Raw genomic sequence first — 21,231 nt, 5'->3', positions numbered from 1 at the left:
ATCTCTGCCAAGGCCTCCAGACACGCTCGTGATATAAAGTCGAAGTGATAATAATAAATGGGCTATTACAGGAACCCGTGCCTTGCTGGGGGAGGGAGCGAGCCCGCGCACAGCCCGGCCTCCCCGCAGAGCCTCGCGTGGGTGACGCGCGCCGGAGCCGTGCTTCTTCCCTTAATGGCCGGGAGAGAAGGGCTCCTGCGAGGACGCCTCGGCAGCCCCCGGCAGCAGGAATATTTATCACGCCGGCCACCTGCCTGTCATCGAAAAATCGCTTCCTCCTTCCTGGCTGGAAGGCAGCTCTAATGAGCGCCGGGCAGCCGCGCTCCCCGCCGCCGCGGCTCTCTGCATGGAGAGGAGGCAGGCTCGGCGCCCCGCGTGCCGTGCCCCCCGGTCTCCCTCCTCCGCGTGCTCCTGCCTCCTGCTAATTGCTCCGCTAATTATTATTAGCCGAAGCGGGCTTTGGCTTTTGGCTGGGGATGATGGAGAGCTGGTCGCGGCTTCCCTGCCTGCCTGTCCCATCCGATGGGCAAGTCGCTGCAGGGGAAGGAACGATTTTGGCTAAACACCAGACGAGCGCAGCCCAACAGCCTTTCCTGATTTTCCGGCCTCCCTTCCAGGCACAAAACCTCTGACCCGTCCCTTTGTAGGGCAGCACCTTGCCGACAGTCATCTGTGTCACCTCTCCCTGAAGCTGCCTTTACATCTCTCCTAACCATGGCTCCTGGAGAAGGTCCCTGAAATTGCAAGGCACCTTAACCCATCACATCGCCCTCGCCTTTTTCACGTGCTTGGGCCTTGCTTCATCCCTGCTGGTGCTCGTTGTCACCCTTGACTTGCTCTGGTGCAAAGGGGGGGGGGGGGCCTTTCCTCTAATTAAAAGGTGCAGAAGAGCCACCACGAGCACGCTGCAGGACGGCAAGGGGATGAGCCCCGCGTTCAGCGAGCCCCGCGGCCGCTCGGCACACCCACCTGCGTGGAAGTACGGACTCATCGTGTAGGGAAACCCGAAGGGCAGCGGCTGGGGCGGCGGGATGGAGGCTGGCGGCAGGTATTTCACCTCGCTTTTTTTGATGCCCGGCCCAAGCAAGTGGCTGGGGGATTCGGCGCTCGACGAGCTGCAGGGCGCGGTTGGGCCGGCGGCCCCTTCCCCCAGCTCCTTGGCCCCTTCGCAGCCCTTGCCCGTCTCCTTGCACTCCTTCAGCTCCGCGGCCGAGCCGCTGCTCTCCGCCTTCAGGCTCTCCGGCTTCTCGTCGCTCACGTCCGCGTCGCTCTCCGAGTCCTTCATCTCCTCGTCGTTACAGTCCGGCGCCCCGTCCCGCGCCCCGCGGGGCTCCGCCGGCTCCTTGGCCTCGCTCGGCCCCTGCGGCTCGGCGCGGTGCTGAGCCGCCTTCCTGCTGCCCCGCCGCGGCTGCTCCTTGGGCGGCGTGGCGCTGCTGGGGACGCCGGGGTTGAGGGACAGCAGGGGCGCGTTGTTGTGCCGCAGCACCAGCATGGCGTTGCGCCGGGACAGCTCCTCCCGCAGCGGGTGGCCCTCGGGGATGTCGTGCACGTTGCGCAGGGCCGGGTGGTCCGGGGGCAAGCCCGGGTGGAGGCTCAGAGGGTCGCCGGCCAGCAGCCGCTGCCTGTGGAGGTTCTCCAGCTCCTTCTGGCGGATGATCTCGGCCGACATCTCCAACCTGCGCGGGGAGAGGCAGAGGGGGACGGTCGCTGGGGGGGGGGGCTCCAGGAGGAACTTGCTAACCCGCAGCCCGGCTGAAGCAGAGCCCGGGGGATCTCCAAGAGCGGTCCCCACACCCTCAGATCCATTGGGATCGTCTGGATGTCGCTCTGCTGCTTGTGCACAGCTCCCCCAGCCCAGCACCCCGCAGCCCTCTGCCTGCTAGCAGGGAAAGAAGGGCAGGGCTCGCCCTCCGCGCTCTTTACCTTGCCAGGTTTTGCTTTCGTAGCATCTCTTGCTGCCGTGCAAACATCTCTGCTTGTGCCGGCTGTAGGAACCCGTAACCTGGGGACAGGGAGGGCAACGATACGGGGTTATTCAGCCCAGCAATGACTCCCTGCTCACTCGGGGCGAGCTCTCCAAAGGGCTGAGCAGGAGAGCTTCCAAAACACAACTCATTCCCAACCCTGTGCTGAAACACGGGGCCAGGGAGGGTGGGGGGACAGTAAAAGGGAAGGCAACCTGCTCCCACCAGTGCACGGCAGCCAGAACAGAGCAGGGAAACACAGAAAACGTGCCTGTGCTAAGGGACAGCTTGCCACAGCCAGCACCGTCACCCTGCCCACCTCCCTGGCTGACCGCAGGCACCTCCTGCACTCACCTGGTGTCTGGCACAGGGCCGAAGGCACCCCGAGGAAAGGAGGTCTCAAGTGGGGCCCCAGGGCGATATGGGGCGCGTTCTGGGGCGACAGCAGCGGCGGCGGGTGGGATATCTCCCTGCGGGGATCAGAAAAGAAATCCACGTTGAAAAGCTGGAGGCTCCATCGGCAGCGACAGGAGGACCCTGGCTCAGGAAGAGCATCCCTTTTTTTGGGGCTGGGCTGAGAGAAGAAAGGTGCCCATTTCCCACACGTAAAACTTGAAAAGAGGGAGAAAATAGTAAATAAAGAAAAGCAGAACCAGATGGGGCAGAAATCAGCCAAAACGCCATAGGTCCTACCTGCCTCCCACCCTCCTGCTCCAGTACATTTCCTCTCAGCTGGGTGCTCAAAGCATCCCTGGCTGCCCAGAGCTGGCAAACGCAACGCTGAGGATGCTGCGCTTGCCTTTCATCAAGCCTCCCATCAAGCTTGGGTTTCTGTCTCAGTTCCCTTACAACCAAAAAGTCCTTCTAGATCTGAGGAGCTGGGGCTGTGAAGATCTGAAGGCATCACGGGGATGCCTCGCAGATATCTCTGTCCTGGCTGGGATGAGGGATGATCCCCGGTTCTGGCGAGAAAAGCGGGATGTGAGGCGGAGAGAGGGGAGCTGGGGAGAGGGACGTGAGCTCAAAGTGCCATGGGGTCTGTGGGAAGGAGTATTTTGGGAGCTGGAGAAGGTGGAAAGTGACTGGCAAGCTGGAAGAGGCAGGTTTGAGGGTGGGGAAGAGGACAATGCCCAGAAGCAAGGCAGGTAGAGCCTGCTTGCTTGTTGCAGAAAAAAATAGGAGGGGAAAAAAAAAAAAAAAGAATACGCAGGAAGGGAATAGGAGCCAAGGTCTCTTCCATTAGTCAAATCTGTCCTGGGAGCCTGCAAGCAAATCTCTGCTTTCCGGCTGCATGTCTCTTAATTCCTTTTGATGGCCACTTACAACATTATTACCTTCACCAGGGCATCTAGAGGCAAAGCCAAGTGCTGCGCCGTTTATTTTCATTTTACAACGTCTCCCTATAAAGTCTGCTTCGGGAGAGACCGGAGGGCGAGAGAAAGGGAGTGGGGTGGCGCGGGCGACTTCACGGCAAGGAGCGCTCCCCCTTTCCGTGGGGCTGAGGGGTGCTAAGGTGAGCGTCCCAGCTCAGGACGGATTGCCCCCAGGGCTCGTGAAAAGCCAGCCGAGAAGAATTTGGGGGTGAGACCTGGGGGTGAGGCGGGCAGATGGCTCCCTGCAGCACCAGCTTTCCAATGAGCACCGCAAGGAAACGCTGCCTGCCCTTTCCCTAGGTCTTCCCGTTGTTGTTTCCTCCTCGTTCCGTGCAGCAATCGCTGAAAATCACCACGAAACGCTGCAAGAGGCTGATGGGCAGCACCGGGCGGGCTGCAAGCCCCCTCTGAAATTCCTCCTCCTCCTCCCTGCCTCCCCCCCTTCTCCTCCGCCTGTCTCCCCGTCTCTCCTTTCCTCCTCCTTCCTCCCCTAGCTCTCCTCTAAACTAATTGCACAGCTCGCTGTGTCTGGAGGAGAGCCACGGATCGATCCGTCGCTGCTGAAATGTTAATGCTAATCGTATAACCGCTCCGCCAGCACCTCGCACTCCGGTGGCAGCTCCAATTAATCTCAGGTAACGCAGCGCGTGACCTTCGGCTCCGAGCCGGGGCAGCAGCCAAGCGATGCTTATGTAATTACACCATGAAGTGTGTAATCACCTGCCCTAATCCCCGAGGCCTCACAATTAGCCGAGGCCTCGGTCGCTGGGCTGCCAAGTGCTTTGCCACCCCGGACAGCCTGCAGATGAATAACGGACAATTAAAGCGGCATGACGGGGGCTAGGAGGTGTCCGCTCGATCGTAATTAGCTGTAATCATGGGGAGACGAGGCTGGCAGACGTGCTGGTCGTTTTATAAGAAGCAATTTAGGAAATCAAGTCGCTTTTAACTGTTCCACGGCCAGGCAAGCGGTGGATGCGTCCTCCCTGCCTCTGCAAACGCAGGGAAGGGGATTTGGTGCTGGGAGCGGTGCGCAGCGGCCCCAGGCACAGGACCTATAGGGAGATGCTAAAAAATGAGGGGAGGCTCTGGGTTTTAGCCGCGGGGAGACCCAGGAAGCAACGCTGTGTGATGGGGATCGGGGCTGGGCAGGGGAAAAAAGGACATTTCCCCCTTTGGTGGCAGCACAGCGTTAATCAGAGGTTGTTCTTACACCTTAATGCTGCGCTCGCCACGATCCCGAAGGAATTCACGGCTGCTCACGGCCAGTCCCTCCGGCTCCCAGCAGAGCCCCGCAGCTCCCCAGCACAGCAGGGATCAGCTCGCGGCACGGCACGGACCGGAGAGCGAGCGATGCTCCAGCTGGGGAGGGAGGGAGATGGGGGCCTGATCCTGCTGCCACGCACACGGCCAGCACCGGCAGCCCACGCTGGTTCTGGTGGGGCTGCGGGGAACGTATCAGTCCCTACGCTGCACACGCACTGCCCGTGCTGGGGATGAGCTGGGTTTGGAAAATTCAGGGGGATGCATCTGCAGCTGCCCGACGGGGGTCACCCCAAGCCCCCCGGGCTGTCTGCTCGGCAGGACTGGAGCTCTCCCCAAACGCACGTGGGACAAGAAGGCAACCCCAGAAATCCCCAGGGGACGAGGGACCTGCTCCCTGCTGGCAGACTGATGCTCCCCACCGCAAGGACAAGGCCTGCCTGCCTCCCACCCAGCCTGGGGCCATGCAGACGGGGAAGATGCTGCTGCCCCCCGAACCTGGCCCTTGGCACGGGGACGGGGGCAGGAGGAGGGAGCAGGGCCCCGGTGCGGAGCTGGGGAGCCCGATTCCTTCCTGCACGGGTACGGCCGACTGCTTCCCGGCAAGCCTGGAAACAGCCAACCCCTGAGAAAAAGGCAGCCCCTGAGAAAAAGGCCCCCAAGACCTGAGCCACGGCTGCCGCGTGCTTTCAGGCAGACCGAAATGCAAATCCTCGCATCCTTTCCCACGCAGGTACCAGCCCCGTTCGTTTCCTTCCTCCTCTTCTTCCTCCTCCCAGAGCGAGGGCTGAGTTACAGCCCCGGGCCCCGAGGACGTGAATTTAGCCCTTGGCAATTCCACCCGATGAGCCTGGTCCCTGCCTTGCGGAGAGCGGTTCCTTGGTGCTGCCCAGTCCTCCCCCCAGCCCCTTTTTTTCCCCTAATATGCCAGCTGGAGGCTTGGGAGCAGGGTATTAGGGGATTTGCACTGCATGCTGCTAAATTTGATATGTCCTTTAACAGGAGACAAATGGTTCGCGAGGCTTAAAAAGTATTGACTTTTCTTTAACAATAAGCACTAATGGCCTTCAAATAATCAATATTTAAAGTCATTACGGGGTTACACATTATACTGGTAAAGCCAAGCCTCTCGCCTTAACCCCCTCGCAGCCTCCTGAGCTCTCCTGCTCCCCCCGGCAGGCTCTGAGCAGAGGCTGCGGCTGGAGACGTGAGGGGGTCAGGAAATGCAGATTGAAACCGGCAAGGCATGGAAATAAATTTAGAACGGATGGAAGAAGGAGGGAAAAAAAAAAGAATGCATGAGAGCCCTGCTTGCTTCTGCTTTGCATTTGATGGGGAGAGACACTTTAAACCTGAGGTAATAGGCAGGCAGCGCGCAGCTCCTGGCTCGTTCGCCATCCACAGACGCTGCCAGTGCCAGGAAGGGAAACTGAATGAAACGAAAAGGCTTCTAAAAAAATGGTGCTTGGGTTTTCCAGGCAGAAAGGGACACGTACCTCTGCTGTCCTAGGCGTGGAGGGGCTGGCTGGGGGAATCATGCTCTCAAAATGCAAAGCGGTGCTAAAGCCAAATTCCCTACGGCAGGTCGAGCTCCGTGGCCTTTCGGCGCTGCCCCTCGCCCAGGCGAGGAGGTGCAGAAGTGGGAGGAAGGCACATGCAGCGTTCGGAGTGGAGAGGGGGATGCAGGGCAGGCCAAAGTGAGAGCAGGAGGGCAGCAGGGAGCACGGGGGGGAAAGGGAAACCCCCCGGTGCAGGGGGAAGGACGCAGGTGGTGAAAGAATCAGCAGGAAAGAACCCCATCCTCGCTGGGTATTTCGGGCACGGGGGAAGGCCTCTGAAGGATGCAGAGTGTTTGTAAGGGAAGGGCACGGGGCAGGTCCCCCAGCCCTGGGGCTCCCGCACCCACCAAGCTCCAGCCGAAGGGCTCAGCACCCAGCCCTGGCAGATCAGGACGCTGATGGCATCTCATGCAGGCAGCATTTCTCGCTCCTTGGCACTCCTCCTGCCCGAATTGTGTCCCTAACACTTCACGTGGATGGGACCAGAGGCAGCTAGATGCTCTTACAAGTATCTGCCCCAACACCTGCCCCATCCCTGCCTGCCCTCTCCTGTCCTGAGCAGGGCTGGCTCCCCCGGACACCCACCGTGGGCACACGAACAGGCTCCTGGCATCTCCAAATGCCCTCCTGCCACGTCGTGTTGAGCCGAGTCCCACCACGGTGACCACAGCTGGCCCAGCCCAGCCTGAGCGCCTGCAGGGCCCAGGAGTTTTCCCCTCGAGGAGGTGAGTGCTGGTGCTCAGCACCCTGCCCTGGTGAGAAGCGGGGTCTGCCCAGCTCCAGGGCCGGAGCACAGCCCAGGAGCAGGTCCTGCACCACATACCCGGAGCCGAGCACCCTGGCTAAGAACCTGCCAGGCCAAACAAGGCAGCAAAGCCAGCACGCTGCCAAAAAGTTCGGGAGGTAGCGGGATCCCAGCAGCCCAGTCCCTGCGGGGCGCAGCCACCTGCCGGTTCTGCAGGAGCCGGAGCAGCTTGGAGATGGGAAGTTCTCCAGGCTGGAGCAGTTACAGTGACACCTTCGAGCTGTACCCTTTCCTCTTCCAAGTCTTTTTATAACTCCGAGCTAACTCAACAGCCCTTTCAAACAAACCACCGGGTCTTGGCGCTCCGTAAGCCGAGGCTGAACCGATCTCGAGAAGGATTTAGGAAACCGAAACCAAATGGGTTCTCAAGCAGCAGCCCAGCTCCAGGTCTGGCCACGGACACTGTGAGAGGCACAGCTTTTACGAACTGCCTCCGACAGCTGGGAAAGCTGGAGAGGTGAAGGGAACACCGCTCTGCTAAAAGGACCTCGGATCTGGTCCCAAAAAATGCCCATTTAGTGTTTTTAGGAGCGCACACGGGCGTATCATCCTCTGCAGAGCCAGCACCCATCTTCCTACCGTGTGCTTCGTTACACCTACCCAAAAAGACGGACACACACCTCCCTTCACAGACGTTCCCCGGCTCAGACTCCTCGCCTCCCACCCTCCTCACACCCGGGAAGCGGAGCACTGAGTAGGTAGCTCCTGCTAGCAAAGGTCCCCGCACCGCTGCCTCCGCGAGAGCCGCAGCGCTGCCCTGCTAAGCAGAACCGGGTCACCTGCGTGGGTTTTCCCCCCCTCGCTTTGCCAGACGTTAACGCCTGGAGTGGCTAATTATTCCTGCCCACGCTGCTGCCACGCTCGAGAGCTGACCTGATCCCCGCAGATCTCCCGATAGGAAGCTGAAATGGAATTTTAACGCCGCGCCAAACAGCTCGCATCCCCCCGCATCATGCATTATTACTTCTGCTCCTGGGAAAGGAGATGCCATAAATCTACCTACGGTTTGCCTACGCACGTGAGCCCGCTTCCTCCATCGCCGCCTCCTTTGTCAGTGCCTACCTGAACCCTTTACAACGTCTACACCTGCACAATAAGGTGCAGAAAGGCTGCTGTGATATACCTGGTTGACAGAGACCACGGCAGCCAAGAGCAAAACCCAAAGCTAAGATCAACAGGGAGAACAGAAGGCAGGATTTAACCCACATGGTGCTTTTCTGCCTTGCAACGCATGGCCGTGGCTTCTCCTGGCATCCCTAAAACCCCAGGAAAATCCCTAAAACCAGGGCCCCAACACAGCGAATGAAGGGAAACTGAGGCACGGGGTGACCCCTGCAAACTGAACCCCAGGGCCTGCAGGTACTTCTCTCAATATCCACGCCAGGTTGGGGCCCTGCGTGCTCTTCTCCCCTCCTCACCTTGCCGGGATCTCCGTCTCACGTGTGCCAACTTGTAGGGCTACGGGATCACGAATAGAAGCAGTGGGGGGAAGAACACAGCTCCTAGCTCCAGCCCCTGCCGAGGCTACTGGCTGCCTCCCTGCCCTCTTCCCAACCGATTTAACGCTTCCTGGCCCTGCCCAGCTCCGTCACAACACCTGCCCGGCAGCAGAGCACCTCCGGGCACGATACGCATCTCCCTCCTTTGCAGTTTGCCCCTCCTGCGTGCAGCGCCTCCCCGCACGCCGCCTCCACCCTTCCGCGGGGGCTCTTCCAGCCAGCCCTCCGGCTGGCCTGGCGCTTCTCCAGGCCACACATAGCTGGAGAAAATTTCCCCCATGCCTGGCTGCGCTGAAGCTCCTCTATCCCCGCATTCCTCGCAGGTCTGCCTACGATCCACGTGGCCTGGGTTGGGGTTTCGTGGGGCGGGTTAGCCAAAGTGCACCCTGCAGGAGGAAGGTCTGCGCCCAGCCTCCTTGCTCAGAGAGATGGAAAAACAGACGGGATCCCCGAGGCCCTAACGAAGGGGGGGTCTCTAAACGCAGTGGGTTAATACACACACTATATAATCCGTAGATCCAGCCGCCCCCACCCCGAGATGAAAGCCAGACGAGGCTAGATGCTGGAGCTTTCCACTGCTTGTCCCGTGATACCCAAAGTCTTTGCATCCCCACCTCTGCGATCCTTGTCAGGAGCTCACGCAGCTTTAATTTAATTTCCCTCTGAAGTTCCTGATTGCGGAGGGAATGGCTTGTGGCACAGAGCAAGATAAATGAGCTAGAATTTCTTGGGAGGGAGGGAAATCAGCTTTCCAGCACTCCTGTCAGTGGAAAAAGGAAGCCTCGCCTCCTTCTTCCTCTAGAAGGAAGGGAAATTTCTTCTCTTTTTATTCCACCCCAGTGCATTCCTTCTCTCTCGTTATCTGGGGGAGCTCTAAAACCCCACCTTCAACACCTGAACTTGCTCCGTGCCGAAGGACGGGCTAGGGTAAGGGATCCCAGGCAGGGCTGGGACGGCTCCCAGCAGGCAGGCAGTGCGCGAGCCCCCATCGCCCCCTCCCTCTCCCACCCCCAAACCTCCCACACCCGCAGGAGGCGACACAGGGGCAGCCCACCCTCCGTGCCCTCTCATCCAGGGGTGCGCTGCCCCTTGGGTCCCCCAGGGCCTCTTGGAGCCCCCCCCCCCAACCCCCAAAGCCCTTCCCCAAAAAAGCGCAGCCCCTGTCCCAAGCCGTGCCCGGAGCTAACCCCGCCCCGGGGGCGGAGAGGAGGGGGGGGGGAACCGCGGCCAGCCCTCCCCACCGGCCTGGCAGAGCCGTGTCCCCCCCCCGCGGGTACCTCTCGGGGAAGTGGGTGTCCCTGTGCTGGGGCAGCCCCTGCTTCCTCCGCTGGCTGGACGAGTTGCTGCCCGAGGGGATGTGCGCTTCCATCGCGCCGGGGTTGCGCGCCGCCGCCGCCACCTCTTGCCGAGCCCGGAGCAGATCTGGGGAGAGGGAAGGGATCAGCCGCGACCCCCCCACCCCAAAAAAAAAAAAACAAACACCACCACGCCACCCTCCTTTTGCCCGGAGGCCCCCCCCCCCAGCTCCCAACCCGGCTGCTGCCGGCTCCCCAGCTGGGGACAGCGGGTCCCCCCCCGCTCCCTCCATCCCTCCCGCAGCCCCCGGCCCCCCCCGGGTGCTCACCCTGCAGAGCGGGGGGCTCGGAGCCGGAGCCGCCTCCGCCGCCGAGGGAGTTGGGCAGCGGAGGAAATTGTGCAACTCCGGGAGGGGAGGGAGGGAGGGAGGGGGGCGGATTGCTGCTTAATTGCCTGCCTGGCGGAGGGAGGGGAGGAGGCAGGCGGGGAGGGGGCACCAGGGAGCGGGAGCTGTTCGGACCCGGGCCGGGGAGGGGGGGCCGCTTCCCCAAAATCCACCCCCCCCCAAAAAAAAAAAAAAAAAAAAAAGCTCCGGGCGTAGCCCCAGCAGCACCCGGAGCCCCCCCCCCAAAGCGCTGCGGGGCCCCTCGCGCAGGTTGGGGCGCGCCCGGCGCGGTTTTGCTGCAGGGAGAGGGCTGGGGCACGGCGAGGGCCCCCCCCCCCCCCCCAACTTCCAGCCCTGGGCTCGGCGCCTTCATCAGCCCGAGAGAAATGCAAAAATGCACCCCTCGTTCAAGCTCCCCCCCAGCCCGGGAGCCTCTCCCCATCGCCCAGGCGGTGGCACGTCGCACGCTGTCACCCCCAGCGCGGGTGGCCCGGCCGCACACCCAAGTGCCACGCGATGGGCAACACGGCCACGGCTAGCGGGGGGCCACGGGCTGCTGGGGAGCACCAGGAGATGCCCGGGCAACAGCTTTCCGCCCTGCTTTCCTCCTCGGGGACCGCCACAGGTGGACAAACCTCCGAGAAGGGCAAGGGACGCGGGCACCAGCTGCACCGACCGAGGCTTTTTGTGCAGCTGCTCTCACAGCTCGGCACCAGGAGCGCCTCGTTCCTACACGCGGCTCGCTTCTAACCCACAACAAAACCCTCTGCTGCCATTCACATGACACGCAGGAAACGCGCGCACACGGATGCACGCTTACAGGAAACCTCCTTCGCACACTCAGGCGTGCCACTCTGCGAAAGGAAACCAAAACACAGCTGGGGAGAGGAGGAGAGGAGAATTTATCTTAATGAACACACCCTGCTCGGGAGCAGCCTGCGATTTCCAAGCCCTCCCCACAAAGCAGCGTGCATCAGCCCTCTTCCCACAACCGATTAATAAAACAAAGTTAACGCGAGCGTGCTGCGCAACCTTGGCCACGCTACCCTTTCCCTCTCCTTGCTCTCCTCCACCAGCACGTTGTGTTTTTTTTTTTTGGTCTTGGGGGTTGCAGCATCCACGCGTCCTGTGCCCGAGCCCCATCGAGTATTTTTGCCATGGTCAGGGCTCAAAACGTGTGCAAGCTGGGGCTGGGAACAAGCAGCACACGGGTACCTGGCCGGTTCCAGCCACGTTCATGCACTCACAGCCCTCCCCAAACGAGGGGACAGACACTCAAACGCCCTACAAATTTCCAGCTGCAGAAACACCTAAGGGAAGAGCGGAGCACCAAAAACCCCATCGGATGGCGTTTAAAAAAAAAAAAAAAAGCCGAGAGAATTCTCCGAGCCAGGGACGGCGCACCTCCAATGTTTATAAATTAATTATCTGCAAAGCCCAGGTCGCTCCTGATTGCCACAGCGCCTGTAATTTAGAAGGCTGGTGCGCGGCCAGCTCCAGGAGCCGCATTGATCCCGAATGACCGCAGCAACCCCCCGCACGCCCGCCCTCCCTTCTCCTCTTGCTCTCCCTCCTTTCCTTCTCCACCCCCCCCCCGATGCCCCTGCCCCTCTCCCGGCCCCCCCGAGGATCTGTTATTTACAATCCTGCACTCTGACAGTTGGGAAATCAGAGTGATTGACAGGGGGACGCCGGCGGATGGAGGAGCCAGGCACGGAGACAGCCTGAATTCAGAATGCCGGATGAATGCCGCTGGGAGAACGGGGGCGGAGGGGGAGGGGGGTGGGGGGGAGAAAAGCAATTAAAAAAAAAAAAAAAAGATCTCTAAATTATTAACATTTTTTAAATTATTAATGTTATTGGTGCCTCCGTGCGAGCCCGCAGATAAACTGCGCTTTGTAGTGGCACGAATAATTTATGGCCCGACCAGAGCCCCGTGGCGCAGAGCCGATCCAAAATTCACCAAGTTTTGTCTCGGCAGCGGTACCGGAGAGCCCCTCGCTGCCGGCTCCTCTTCTCCCCTGCCCACCCCAAAACCTCAGGGTGACCCCTCGTCCCGCAAAGGCTGAGGAGACGATTTAATCGTAATCATAAAAAAATAATAAATAAAGCGTCAGGCTTTTAACGGAATGAGCTGCTTTCCTCGTGACGTGGGGGGAGAAGGGGGGTGGCACCCGCTGCGTGTGGTCTGTGTCCAGCACCAGCAGGTGCCCAGGGCAAAGGGGCTCTCCTGTTAGATACAGGTGTGCACGCACCCCGTTTGGTGCCGAATATTACGGAGCATGTATTCAGCACGGTCAAGGCAGACCTGAGCATCTGGACGTGCTGTCCCTTTGTGCACGACCTCCGGTGCTTTCGCACGCTTGTGTTCACAGGGCGACCACTCCAGCCCCACAGTGCATGGTTTTGCCCCAAAACTATTGTGCTCGCAGGAGCCCTGCGCCTCCTGTAAACCCAGGGGACAGCCGAACACCGAGGCACGTGCCGTGTTCGCCACCGTTCGTCTGAGCACAGCCTTGTGCCCCTGCCTTTGCTGATGAGCAAATTCTTACTCCGCAGCAAAAGGAATCGCCTTCCTGCCCCCAGAGAAGCCAATCAAATCAAACAGAGTGGAAAAGAAGACAGCCTCTTCATTAACCTAACAAGGAGCCCTGGGGATTTGCACTCCAGACTGGAGATTCTCCTCCAGCTCCTGCTGGATGCTTCACGGACGCTGCTCGCGCTCCCCCGGACCCCCCCGGCAGCGCGTGCCAGCCCCCGCGCCCTGGCTCCTCGCACAGCACCACTCCTCAGCTCTGCTCCCCGCGCTGGAGCGGAGGCATCTCTCCCCCCTCCCCCGTGCCGAGGGATGCAGAGAGCTGGCTCACCCCGCCGGGACCCCGCACAGCCTCCCCCTGGGCCAAGGAGGCGGCCGAGGCGCCCCGCGGGCCCAGCACCCTGCAGCGGTGCGGGGACGTTGCGCCCCCGCGCTCTGCCGAGCGCTTCCCAGGGCGCAACCTGCAACCGCCTGGTGCCCCCTTTAGGCACAGCTCGGCATCCCGCAGCCCAGCTGCAGTCGGGCGGCTTCTTCCCCAGCTGAAGGCCAAAGCCTCCAGAGACCCTTTCCTTTCCCTTCCCTTCCCGCAGCCCCCGTTAGGTGCTGGCACCTGCCCAGGGCAGGGCGGCAGCACACGGCGGTACCTGTTGATGCGTTTTGGAGCCAGGCTTTGGATTTCCCCTCCCGTAACTACAAGCACCAGCTTGTTTTGAAGAGCAGAGCGGCAGCATCTTCTCTTCAACACTAATATTGGTGCAGAAATACTCCTGTACTGCTCCAGCCTCGAGCCAGCAGCCAGGTGGGCATCGTAGAGCAGCACAACGAGCAGCACACGGCAGGCAGCAAATAAAGAGGGGCTGGGGGGGTCCCTCAGCCGTTCCCAGCTCAACCTCAGGGGACCTGGGAAGGTCTGGGGACAATTCCTTCGTGCTGGAAGCTTCAGGCTACGTGGTCCTTACAGCCATGCCCTGATGAAGCCCTCAGCAGGTGGGGTATAGGGGAGGTTCTGTCCCTACAGCACCCCCTCACTTCACAGCAGATCTGGTTTCGGCTAGCGAAGGACCACAATAATCCTTGGTGATGCAAACACGATTGCTTTCAAAAGATGACACCATGGCTGAACCTGTCCCCCTGACTTCAGCGTTTGCCTGCTGAGCTGCCTTCACTGCGACGTAGCTTCATCTGCATATTTTAATTGTCCATAAAATCATAGGATATCTAATTCTCATTAAGGCAAAAGGTCATTAACACCAATTTATGCTACGTCTGTGGGCAGCAACTACTCCACAAACTTTCTAAGCCTGGCATTATCAACGCTTAGCTAAATCCTGCGACATCATCTTGCTGCTTCAGACCCCATCACGAAATGCCAGGGGCATCTGGAGCTGCCACAGCCCCCTGCCTCACCCCAGCACTCGTCCCCCTTGCTCTGCACCATGACCACGTAAGACTTGCACCATGGATTCTGAATATACGGCTTGACACAAGCTCTTGAAACAAAGGAACAGAAGGAAACCCCTCACCGCCCTGCAAAATACACGGCAGCGATGTGGTGGCTCATCTCCTCCAGATACAGGTCGCTCCAGAAGGTGTTAGCACTTACAGATGGCTGAGAGTAGCCACCTCCAGAGAGATGGGGGAAAAAGGGTCCAGAGGATCCTCTTTAGCACCGCCTGTATTCATTGCATGATAGCCACGTACCGTAACGTCTTACGAGCCATAACCGTTGGCAAACCCAAGCCCCGGTGTCCCCGCCGTGCCCGTACCTCCGTGGCTGGGCACTGCCATGCTGTTGGCCAGCTGGTAGAGCCGCTGCTGCTGCTGCTCCTCGAACGTGCCGTGTTCATTCAGCGCTGACATCATGCGCCTGTAGTGCTCCTCCGGGGTCATCTGAGTCACCGCGTCCTCCAGCAGAGGCGTGTGGGAGTTTTCTGAAGAGCAGAGAGATTTGGGCTTTTTTTTTTTTTTTCCATACTAAAACACGGTGGAAAAACCACGTTGAGTACAGGGATGGGGCAAAGGAAAGAGCAAGGTGGGTGGGGGGGTGTTAGGACAATTTCCACGACCCTAGCACACACCAAACTCAACCTCGCAAGCTGTCCTCGCGCCCCGAGACGTAGCACCACGTGCAGTCACTACGGCTTGCTCAGCCTCACAGTCAGAAAAGCCTACACGTGGCGCAGCACGCCTACCTCTGCCCCTGCCCGAAACGCCTGCGAGCTTTGAGGAGGGCCCTGCCTGCTCCCTGGGCAGCAGGGATCCCAGCCTGACAGCCGGGGAGCTGAAACCGCAGAGGCTTTGTGTTTACTGTAAGCACAGCTCCGAGTAATTACCGTTCTCTGCCTTGGCGGTGGCTGCTCTCAGGCTGTTTTATCTCGGATCTTCCCCAGGGGCAAAACCTTTTCATTACTCACCCAGGAACTCCCAGCAGCGAGGGGAAGAGGCAGGAGGGACGGGGGCGCGGGCAGGACCCCCACTGCGCTGGGTGAATGATGAGACCACCCTACTGCCTGCCCCAGCTCCTGCCTCCTGCATCCCACACCGGGTCCCCCAGGGCCCGTGGCAGGCGGCCGTGCTTCCAGATCCCCTTCAGGGTGGTGGCTCTGAGAGCAGGATGCTTATTTTACGCCGGTGGCGGTGCTGTAACAGCCATGCAGGCACCGGGCACCTTGCTGGGAAAAGAGCTGTGGATGTCCATCAGGTGAGAGAAAGGCTCCTAAGGCTGCTCTCTGATGAGAAAGCCTGGGGCAACCCGGTGCAGCCCGAGGGAAGAGATGCTTCCAAAAAGGGACCCTGCCGCGGCAGCGGGGGGGCTGGTTCACTCGCGCCTGGGGCGCTCAGCACCACAAACCGGGCAGTACGTGCTGCCTGCCACCAAACCACTGCACGGCCGAGCGTGCAGGGGCTCGCACCCGGGGGTGCAGCTTTCAGGTAGCAATGCGACCACCTCCTGCCCCGCCACGGCACGGAAGGGGAAATATATACATAAAAATAAACAAATAATAAAGAAAAAAAAATCAATCTGCACACAATTTCAATTTAAAGGGGTTGTTGCATCCCCAGCTCCCAAACCACTCTTCAAAAAGGTCAATCTCCAGCCCGCTCTGGCTCAGGTCAGCGCCCCGCTCAGCACGGGTTCTCACCCAGCGTTGCAACTTGGGGCCAAACCTGCAACCACCCATCTCCCCCCCCAGCAGAGGTACCTGCACCTCGGGGACCACAGGCTTCCTGCGCAAAGCGTGGGTCCGGGACCCTCTTCGAGCTGGCGGGTACCAGGAGTTCATCCCCACCCTGCACCACACGCAAAACCCTGCCCCAAAAGAAGAGACATCCGCACCTGCAGGTACCCAAACTTGCCTGTGGAAGGAGCACAGGGATGGGGACAGGGACCCAATTCCCATCCCCATCTCCCCTGCCACCTCCCTGGGGACACACAAGTGCACCAAACTCTTCCTGCTCCCTTCTGATACTCTTAAGCAAAGGTCTAAGGAGCAAAGCCGTGTGCCGCAGACCTGCTTTAGGGAAATCACTGATTTTTTTTTTTTTTACACAGCTGTGTCATTAGAGAAAAAAAAGGAGGGAGAAGGGGAGTTAATAGCACTTAATTACCATAAACTCCATCCGATCAGCCCCAGAGCAGATTTCAGGTGCAAGGGGGGGCGGCGAGGAGGAAGGAGGAGCCCAGGGAAAGGCTGAGCTTTCCACGCTGAAAACTCCAAGATTTCACATGACTCAGCCAGCGATAATTCCAGCCCTGCTGAAGCTTTGCTGTCTGCTTTTGTCATTACCGGGGGGTAATGCGGGAGAGACTGATCTCGCCAAATCTCCTCCAGCTGCCAGGTGTGAAACGGACTCTGGCACTGATGCCGGGCAGGCAGAGCCAGGCAGCGCCTCCCGAGCATCCCCCCCTGCACCCTAGCCACGGGGACCCCCTCTCCCCACCGCCAGCTCCCCCCAAAAACCAGCTCCTGGACGATGTGGGCTGGTGTGGTGGATGTGGAGGTGCTGCACCACCTCGTCACAGCCCCAGGGGTGGCCAGGAGCACCCAGCCTGCCCCTCCTGTGCTACGACAACCGGGCAAGGCTGGAGCCAGATCAGACAATGTGTGGATTTCCCCCCCCGCAGAAAAAAATAAGAAATAAAGGAACAAATTGTCAGAGCTGGATCTGAACTGCGCAGCTGTGATCCAGCTCCTGTCTACTTCCTTAACCAAGGATGCAGTAAGGTTTTGTTTTGCTTTGAATCACCTCCAAGAGCAAAGGAAAGAGAGTGGCAGAAAGAGCAGCGCGTGAGGCCACCAGCCCGCCCCGGGGGGTGAGCACAACATTCCTCCTGCTGGATTTTCCAGCACTTGGTCCAGCCTGGTTTGAAACCCTCCCAAATGACGAGACTCACACCAGATTTATTTCACAGCAGCCCGAAGGGGAACCGAAACGTTCCTCCCCATTTCCCCCCCCCTTTCCTGCCATCGCCCCGTTTCACCGCACGTCTCGAGGCGCGGGGGAAGCACATCTCCAGCCACGCCGTTGCCTCGGGAGCCAGGGCTTCGCTTGGGGAATTGTCTCCCGGGGAGAAAGCTTCCTCCGTGACCTGCCAGCGCAGCCCTCGCGCCGAGCCTCTGATCCGCTCGCATTTCCATACGAGACGCGAGAACGTTCTGCTCTGTTTGACAGCCGCGCCGCCGCGGCCCCGTTTCCACCGAGATAGGGCTCGCTTTTGATCTCTGGCGTGCGCGCGGCGGCGAGCATCGCCGAGGGGGAAGGGAGGGCTGCTGCTGCCCTGCTGGAAGGGCTTCCAGCCCCACAGGTGGTTTTTCGCTCAGGGAGGGAGAGGCGGTGATTTCCCCGCCTGCCCCTGTTCTCCTGGCCTTGTCCCCAAGATGTGTGGCAGGCATGGGGTCACTTCTTTCCAAAAAGCTGGCTGGGAGATGGGGCAGCAGTGCCAGGGCTGCATCAGGGCCGTAAGGCAAGGGGCACCAAGCACTGTGCACCCCCAGGATTGCAGCACCCGCATGGGGCACAAGGGGAAAGGATGGGCGCAGACCGGAGCGCGGTGCAGACCTGGCGAGGATGCTGCAAAATCCCGCTGGTCACCCCCATCTCCCACCCCTAAATCTCAGGCTGAATTCACTTCTTGTCCCCACCAAGCACAGCTGGGATCCACTCTGCAGCAGTGGGTCCCAAATCCCAAATAACCAGCCCCTGGGGCCCACACACAGCACGCATCCTTCTGACTGCCAGTGGCACGGCAAGTCTGGAAGCTCCCAGCTGCAAGCTGCTCTCACTGTCTGGGGCACAGGAAACAGAAACACCAGCTCTACCCCGCCTTTATTCCCTCTGCCTTGCAGGGAGTGGGCAAATAAAGGCCCTAAAAGCACCAAAGACTCTGTTCCTATTCCCCCCAGCTATTCTAACGGTGTGCTAGCATCAGCACAGCCTAGGCTTAAAATGCCTGCGAGGTGCTGGAGAGAGCAGGGGAGTCCCCTGTGATCGGACGCAATAAAAAACAGGTAATGTGGGGGATTAGCAAAAGGCCCAGCTCAGAGTTTCCACTCCGCCTTGCACCGCTGTAAAGGGCGGGGAAGGCTTTCTGAGAAAAAAGTGGGAGTGGAAACTCAAAATTTGCTGGTGTGCGGGGCTTCCTGGGCACCCCGCTCTGAGCGACGGGGGGAATCCCAAACTGAGTCACCCCGAGTTAGGGAGCGGGATTTAGCTTAGTGCACGCTCAGCCCACACAGGCGAAGAGGAAGGCAGAGGAAGGGAACAGCATGGGATGGCCTGACCAGGCTGCTCCGAAGGCCAAAACCTCCATCTCTGCAGGTTCAGGCGCTTTCCTAGGGTGAATCCAAATGCAGCAGCTCGGTTTCAGATGGCTTGATTGGAGTTTAGCCCGTTCTCAGCCAGGCCACAGAGGCTGCTGTTACCTGGGCTCATTTTCTAAGCCTCGTGGTCCTGGAATTGGGAAGGACACAGCCTCAGCAGACGAGCAAAGCAGACAGCAGGTCTGTCGGCTGTGGCACAGAAGCCCACGCTCCCATGTAACAAACGCATTTCAGAATCCACAGCAGCATCCTGCTGGAACTTACCTGCACAGCGGCCAGAAACTCCTGGGATAACAGGAGCAGGGCAGACGAACCAATCAGGGAAACCAAGCAAAGAGCAGCAGTGTATCTTTCTGTCTTTCAGAAAAGCCCAGGAAAAAGCTAAGGTGCCTTTAATTGGAATGAGGACTTAGCAGACAGGAGATGCTTATGTGAAAGAAGAGATTTAGGATGTTCTTAGGTAATGCTAGCTTTATTGTACGAAGCGACGCCAGCGTTCAGCATCCTCTCAAAATATGCTGCCTCTCGGATCATAATTTGGGGACAAGGAATCAGGCAGAGACAATATATGGGAACGTTATGCAAGATCAGGATGTGGTACAAGTCTCTGTGATATATCTTTACATCTCATCATACACAGTACTCGGTTTCAGAAGGCTTCAGGACAAACTGCTGCGTACGAGTCCCCCTTGAGATTCCCTGGACTCGTTACTCAGGATGGACACCTTGAGGAGGCTCAGCTGCTGGCCTCCAAACCCACAAAACAGGACCTAGCTTCAGCCAGCCAGCCTGCCTTTTTCTTTTTTAAATAGCCAGAAGAGTGCAGGTTAGGCATGGTGATGGAGGTGGGCATTACTGACAGCTAATTAGTCTGAACTTAACAACAAAGCCTTCAAGTGAACGGCCTGCAAGCCCTCATTTACGCAACCTGGAGACAAACTCATTAACTGCAGGCTCCATTACCCACCCCGCTTCGCCGCTTGTAAAGAAAGTTTGAAAATCACGTTTAGAGAAAGGAGCCCTAAAACAAATAGGGAGATTAAAAAAATCCCTAAAAAAGACAAACCTTCCGCGGATTCCATCTCTATAGGAACAGTGCCATAAATGCATACGAAACAAGCAGGCAGCCCTATCCTCCCTGCTAGCTCCTCTTTTTTCCCTTTAAAGGAGCAGATGCCAGCACGATAAGCCTCTCCGTATCTTTTATATTAAACGCATAATCAAGGCACGCCGCCTGAAAAGTAGGAACACCCCTAAAATCCGCTGCAGAAGCTGCAGCTTGCTTTTTAAGCCCTAAAATAATTATTCTAATTAAGAGGCAATTCCCTTCTCGCGCCGCAAGCTTCCCTGCGATTAGATAAAGAAAGCAGAGAGCGCTGCTAGCCTTTCCCGGGCACCCTCGGCGCTGGCGACTTCCAGCACCCCGCCGCAGCCTCTCCAGCCCTCCCTCCCTCCCTAATTTCAATTAAGTTCCACATTTAAGCAAGGAGAAGAAAGGGGAAGGGGATGGGGGGAGGGAGAAGCGGCACTTACCCTTTGGGGACTCACTTCGGGCTTTCTTGCTTTCTAAAGGACACTCACTGCTGCTGTTGGGAGAACATACTCTTCTCTTGCCTAAAATCTCATCTAGGAGAGAGAGGAGAGACCTGAGCATCAGATAAGGCTGTACTTTCCTCTTTGCAGAATCAGCCAGCGAGACTTTGGTATTTTCCTCCTCTCGCACACACAAACACACACACACGCATTACAGGCAGAGGAAAAAAAAAAAATGAAAGTAAGAAAAATCATCATCTTGAGAGCCTTGATCTGCTTTCCTAATCACGCAGTCCGAAAGCACATAATGACTATTCGCACTCTGATCAATGCAACGTTTTCGAGCTATAAATTCTGAATCCAGTTGATTTCCTTACTGAGTTTCATCATTTGTTCTGTTGCCTTTTGTCCCCCTGGTGTTTCCACTCCTTTCATGCCCTGATGCAAAGCAACTGGGGGAGAGAAAGGGGAGGAAAAAAACAACAACAACAAAAAAAGCACAACAGATCTCTGAATCTTCCTACCACAGTATCTCTCTCTCTCTCTCCCCCCGTCCCTCCCTCCCTCTCTCCTCTTCAAAACCTCAAGGTCCTTAGCAATCTTCCCCCTCTAGATTGTACGGAAACGCTCAAGCCTTTTGCATTAGTGCAGCCCTACAAACCAACACAAAATATCTAATATACAATTACAGCGTCCCCGAACAGATTTAAAATCAATATCCTCCCATAATAATGCTGGGGAAAACTGAAAGCATGATGTTGCATATGGGCAGGAAGGAAGAGACTGTTTGTCACTGCACGCATCAAATTCTCATCTATCAAGGGCTTGTTAAAGATGCAGCATCTTAAAAAATAATAATAAATAAACCTCGCAAACAAGCACCGTATCTGAGTGAGCACACGCTGCACCTGCCCGTGAGTCAACACGCGTGCAGAGCTTCTGCAATTTGCCCGGCGCGTCTGAGTTAAGAAAGGTTACAAAACCCCTCGGTGCTATTTATAAGAGCAGCGAAATGATTTCGGTTGCAGGTGACATTTTGAGCCGAGCGACCGCCCCTCGTACTCAGAATCACTGCACACCACTTCGGGTCCGGCTCTGCAAGCCCGGGGTCCTGCCTCGGCGCTGCATTTACCGGGAGAGCCCGAGCGCGGATCTGCACCCTTTATCCCGGGAGCACTCCTGGCACTCGGCACAGC

General features: G+C 58.5%; 1 protein-coding gene across 12 annotated transcripts in view; it reads right to left on the bottom strand.

Annotated features, from left to right (window-relative positions):
- Window positions 1–21,231, bottom strand: part of SAMD11 (sterile alpha motif domain containing 11) — a 173,293-nt gene that overhangs the window by 11,044 nt on the left and 141,018 nt on the right. For 11 of the 12 annotated variants that reach the window (XM_080563770.1, XM_080563769.1, XM_080563771.1 and 8 more), the window contains 6 exons: window positions 20,036–20,128; window positions 14,447–14,611; window positions 9,741–9,885; window positions 2,319–2,434; window positions 1,924–2,002; window positions 970–1,676 (listed from right to left, as the gene is read on the bottom strand). In XM_080563770.1, the coding sequence (XP_080419896.1) occupies window positions 970–1,676; window positions 1,924–2,002; window positions 2,319–2,434; window positions 9,741–9,885; window positions 14,447–14,611; window positions 20,036–20,128 (1,305 nt within the window). The remainder of the gene's footprint in view (window positions 1–969; window positions 1,677–1,923; window positions 2,003–2,318; window positions 2,435–9,740; window positions 9,886–14,446; window positions 14,612–20,035; window positions 20,129–21,231) is intronic. The other variant, XM_080563768.1, reaches the window with a different exon arrangement.

Source organism: Anser brachyrhynchus (assembly GCF_964034855.1).
Source record: "Anser brachyrhynchus genome assembly, chromosome: 21".
NCBI lineage: Eukaryota > Metazoa > Chordata > Aves > Anseriformes > Anatidae > Anser > Anser brachyrhynchus.
Note: the sequence above shows the minus strand (reverse complement) of the source record. Positions and strands in the feature narration are given on the sequence as shown.